At 43.4% G+C, this 5,043-nt stretch overlaps 1 protein-coding gene across 2 annotated transcripts in view; it reads left to right on the plus strand.

Annotated features, from left to right (window-relative positions):
- The first annotated feature begins 1,235 nt into the window (after window positions 1-1,235).
- Window positions 1,236-5,043, plus strand: part of aig1 (androgen-induced 1 (H. sapiens)) — an 11,304-nt gene continuing 7,496 nt past the window's right edge. Inside the window, exons 1-3 of one of the 2 annotated variants that reach the window (XM_008397056.2) lie at window positions 1,236-1,910; window positions 2,033-2,125; window positions 4,001-4,156. In XM_008397056.2, the coding sequence (XP_008395278.1) occupies window positions 1,770-1,910; window positions 2,033-2,125; window positions 4,001-4,156 (390 nt within the window). In that variant the 5' untranslated portion in view covers window positions 1,236-1,769. The remainder of the gene's footprint in view (window positions 1,911-2,032; window positions 2,126-4,000; window positions 4,157-5,043) is intronic. The other variant, XM_008397057.2, reaches the window with a different exon arrangement.

The raw sequence follows: 5,043 nt of genomic DNA on the forward strand, positions 1-5,043 counted from the left end.
CACACACACACACACACACCACACACACACACACACACACACACACACCTCACCTCCCACACAGGGACAGGAAGCCGCTGGTTGACACACATTCCTGGACGTCGGCCCATCAGAGGACCTGCTGCGGCTGAGATTCCCTTAATCTGAGTTCAGGTGTGGTCCAGGTGTTACGTAAAGGTGTGAGGTCAAAGGTCAAGTCGGATGACATAACGGCTCCATGCATGGGAGAGTTCAGGATGAATGAAGAGAGGCGATCAAATTTTACCTCCTTGTTGTTGCTGAAGCATTATTAACCCTTTAGAGTCCAGTGAACCGGATCGTTCTGGAGGAAACAGCGCCCCCTGCCGGCGGCCAGGACTCCAGTGATTTACCAGCCGCTGCTTCCATCAGAAATGATTTCGGTTTTTTAGACCAAAATGTGGTTTCATTTGTTCAAAATCACATTTTCACCATGTCATTCATTCATTAAAGTCACAATTTCAAACTGAATAATTATCAAGTTACTTCTTTAATTTAGCTAAATATTCTCTAAATATTTATAAGCTACATTTTTAGCTAAATATTTAGTTTCAGGCTAAGTATTTAACTTGTTAACTATTTACCATTTGCATATTTAATTTGAGTCTAAATATTTAGCTTGCTAACAAAATATTTGACTCCAAACTAAATATTTAGCTAGCAAGCTAAATATTTAGCTTTGGAGCTAGCAACTTAAATATTAAGCTAGCAAGCTAAATATTTGTATTCAAACTAAATATTTAGTTTGGTAAATATTTTAAGATCCTTATTTAGCTTGCTAACTAAATATTAAGCTCCTAAGCATTTTGTTAAAGAGATAAACGTTTTGTTATGAAGCTAAATGTTGAGCTTGTTAAGTAAATATTTAGCTAAAAGCTAAATCCTTAGCTAGCAGGTTAAATATGTATAGCCACACTGTCATGAGAACACAGCAGACCCAGGGGATGAAGAGGATGGTTTTAATGGTGAAGGACCAAACGGTTCAAACGAGCAGGCAGCACAGTGAACGGGAAGCTAAGCTAGTCGCTGGTAGCAACTGATCAAACTGCGCAGCGGCAACACGACATACTCAGAAATACAGGTGACATTAAATACACAGAGGGTAATCAGGGAACGGGACACACCTGGGAACAATCAGAGTAAACACAGAAAAACTCAAATCCATACACACTACACATGATGTTTGCTAAATATATGAAGCTAAATATTTAGCTATAAATATTTAGCTCCAAACATACATTTAGCTAAGAGCTAAATATTTCATTAGCAAGTTACTTTTGTGTCTCCTGTATCTGAAAGTAATAATTTAGCTCGTTAAATAAATATTTTGCTCCAAACATTTAGTTAGCAAGCTAATAATTTGGCTACTTCCGAGCTAATGCTTTAGCTTGCTAGCTGTAAAAATATGCATTACATTCATTATTATAAAGCATCTAAAATAGTGTAAAATGTATTTATGTTATCAAAGAAAAGCCTTGAAGATTATTCCAGTGTTATTATTCAGATGTTAATAATCCATTCCAGATTATTGAACGCAGCCTTCATCATGACAGTTTCCCGCCCCCTGACATCATCATCATCATCATCATCAACACGGAAGCAGCGGAGACCCGGGGGGCAGGAGAGGTGCAGGGAGACGGAGAGGACAGAGACACCCAGCAAAGAGCCAGCAGGGACAGACAGGAGGACCGCGACAGACGGGCAGGTGTCTGGGGCAGCAGCGGGACGCTGAGACGCATCGACGGAGCATCATGGCGCTGATCCCCTCTCAGGTGCTGCGGGTCGCCATCCTGCTGTCCTACTTCTCCATCCTGTGCCACTACAAGGCGCTGGACATGCCGGCGCACCAGACCTACGGAGGCAGCTGGAAGTTCCTCACCTTCATCGACCTGGTCAGGCTCTCCATTGTTATTATTGTTATTATCACTGGAGCATGCGCAGAGGCGCTGCTGCAGGACGATCAAAGGATCATGTTTCTCTCTTTGTTCGGCTGTACGGGGGACGGGGCGGGCAGCTAACTGGATCAGAACCGATCCTTATGGTGCGGGTGGAAGCACTGGAGCGGTTCTGGAGTCGCGTTGGAAGCGACCACCGCGGTTCTGCAGAGGTCAGCGTGCTGCCTGCGGCTGAACCGGAACAGGTGTTGGACTTTAAAATGCAACCTGTCATTAACTACTTCCTGTGAGCGGGAGCGCGCCGCGCGCACTTTACCGCTCTGAAACAGGACGAATACGTAAACGTCACTATTACTCTCACCAACTTCACGTCAATTACTACTTAATATGTTTAAATAATCGGATATTTAATAAAAATATAACACAGTTTGTAAATCAGACAAAATGTGGGTTTCACACTTAATATTTAATTTGCAAACTAAATATCTGAGGATAAACATTTAGCTAGCTTAGCTCAGTAGCTTTCAGGCGACCACCTGAAGCGACCATATTTAGCTAGGACGCTAAATGTAGATGGGAATTAAATATTTAGTTAAAAGCGAAATATTCCATACTATTTATTTGGCAAACTAAATATTTGAGGATAAACATTTAGCTAGCTTAGCTCAGTAGCTTTCAGGCGACCACCTGAAGCGACCATATTTAGCTAGGACGCTAAATGTAGACGGGAATTAAATATTTAGTTAAAAGCTAAATATTCCAAACTATTTATTTGGCAAACTAAATATTTGAGGCTAAATATTTTGCTTGCTTAGCTCACAACTAAATATTAACTAGCAAGTTAAATATTTAGCTAGCAAGCAAAATACTTAGCTTCAAACTAAAATTTTAATTTGCTCTGTTTGAAACTGTGGCATGTGTAAATGAATGAGTAACACGGTGAAGGTATTCATATTTTTTCTTTTATTTCAGGCTAAATAACCCAAAATATTGCTGGGCGCACCTTTACAAATGGCACCCTCCTGTTTCCAGGCTGCAGCTGATGCTAGCAGCATTTATTGTTGCTGTCAGTCATCTGTAACCTGGAAACCCTGGCTGAGCGGTTAGCAGCAGCAGCTAACCGCCTTCAGAAGCCTGTTATGGATGCTGCTGTGAAATCTATTTAAGGAGTGAAGGGACCAAACACACAGCGTCCATTCAGGGAGAACAATGCAGCCACACAGACAGACACACAGACAGATGGAGAGCGGTGGCTACTGTAAGCTAGCAGAGAGGCTCCAGTAAAAACCGGCTTCTGTTGGACAAACAAACTGACCTTCAGAGTCTCATCTGGTTCTTTAAATCTAAGATGATTTTATATAACTGCTGCTTCCAGCCTCCAGGTCTGTTTAGTCAGATTAATACAGAATCCTCGGTGCTGATCGAAGCGTCCAGAGGAAGAAATTCAGATTTTACTGCAGCAGCATCTCACACTGGGAACTTCAGAAAAGTCTCAACTTTAATTTGACTTCATTGAATCAGTGAAGAAAATAAATCAATCTAGGGATCAATATTAACCAATACTATTTATAGTTCATATATTCCCATATGGCCAGTGGTAAGCACTCTTTCTCAGAACGCTTCCTGCTAAATGCTAATAGCATCACTAACTGCTGCTTAGCGCCTTTGCTAACCCTGAGTTTGTCTTTCCAGATCATTCCTGAAGTGCTAATTTACTGGGCAGAATTTGTGGGAACGCTTCCAGAGGAGTTAACTTTTAGCTTAAGCTAAGCACTTTTGCYAACTTTGAACATGTTTAGCGTAGCGTAGCGACTGAGTGATTGGTAGGGTTAGTATGTGGGAGCAGTTTCATGAGTTTCCAGGTTGAGAGCTTTAACTTACAGCTCCAGCCTCACATCCGCTGGGTGACATGTTAGACTCCCACAGGGAGGAAGAGGAGGAGGAGGAGGGACGCAGGCCTCCTCTCCAGAGGTTGTCCATCTCTGTGGACGTACGGTGTTTCATTACACGATGGAGGTCACACCCTGAGCTGCTTCGCTCCCGGCGCCGTCCAGCTGCTGCGCCTGATGCTGTGCTTCCTCCTGCAGGTGATCCAGGCCGTGTTCTTCGGGCTGTGCGTCCTGATCGACGTGTCCAGCCTGCTGACCAAAGGAGCCGACAGCAGGGAGCAGGAGCGCCAGCTGAAGAAGCTGATCGGCCTGAGGGACTGGATGATGGCGGTGCTGGCGTTCCCCGTTGGAGCGGTGAGGACGCCACACAGACGCCCGTTTTCCGGCAGTTTTCCGGCAGTTTTCCATAAATCATTTGTTGGAAACGACCCTTTTCAACCTTTTATCCACCATGTTGGGTCATTAATCAGGTTGTACTGTAAAATATTGGATTGGTACTTAAATGTGTACACAAATAATCTGTCGTTTCTGTCAGCAAATGAAGCAGGAGGAAAATGAGTAAAAGGGAAAAAGTCTTCATTTCAAACAGTTTCCATCCTTAAAAAGAGACTCTTGGTTTCCAGAAGTTAAAAATTAACTGTAGTAATGAAGCACAAATGATTTTGTTTAGTTTTACTGACTTTTCTTACCTAAACACGGTAAAAGCAGCTCCAGCAGCTGCTGGGAACATTTAGTGGTTGAGATCAAGGAAGCTAGCGCTAATGCTAACGAGATGCTAATAACTCCCTTTGCAGCACAAGAAAAGCTCTAGACCAGAAAACTGACCAGCCGAAGGAAGTTTTTGTGAGAAAAATAATCTTAGAAAGATGTTAAATGTAATTAAAATATTGAAAATAATCAGAATTATGAGTTAAAGAACCCAACAGTTGAGCGGCGTGGTGGGCCTCCTGCTGAGAGCAGAGGAGGCGTTCGGTTCACACAGGTAACTCCATCCCGGCTGCAGGACACGTCCTGGCCTCCGTCCAACCGCAGAGGAGCCGCTTGATGGTGCCTTCAGGGCCGTGGGACAAAAGGCGCATGGATGAGGTTCCGTTATCGAACTCGCCTCATCAGGGAGGTGAAAACCTTTTGGTAAAACATCGTAACCAACTGACAGGATCAGCTTACATGGCCCAGTTCTTCTTCTGCTGCTGGCAGATTGGTTCCGTCACTTAAAGACGCAGTACGTCACTTAAAGACGC

Source organism: Poecilia reticulata, linkage group LG21 (assembly GCF_000633615.1).
Source record: "Poecilia reticulata strain Guanapo linkage group LG21, Guppy_female_1.0+MT, whole genome shotgun sequence".
NCBI lineage: Eukaryota > Metazoa > Chordata > Actinopteri > Cyprinodontiformes > Poeciliidae > Poecilia > Poecilia reticulata.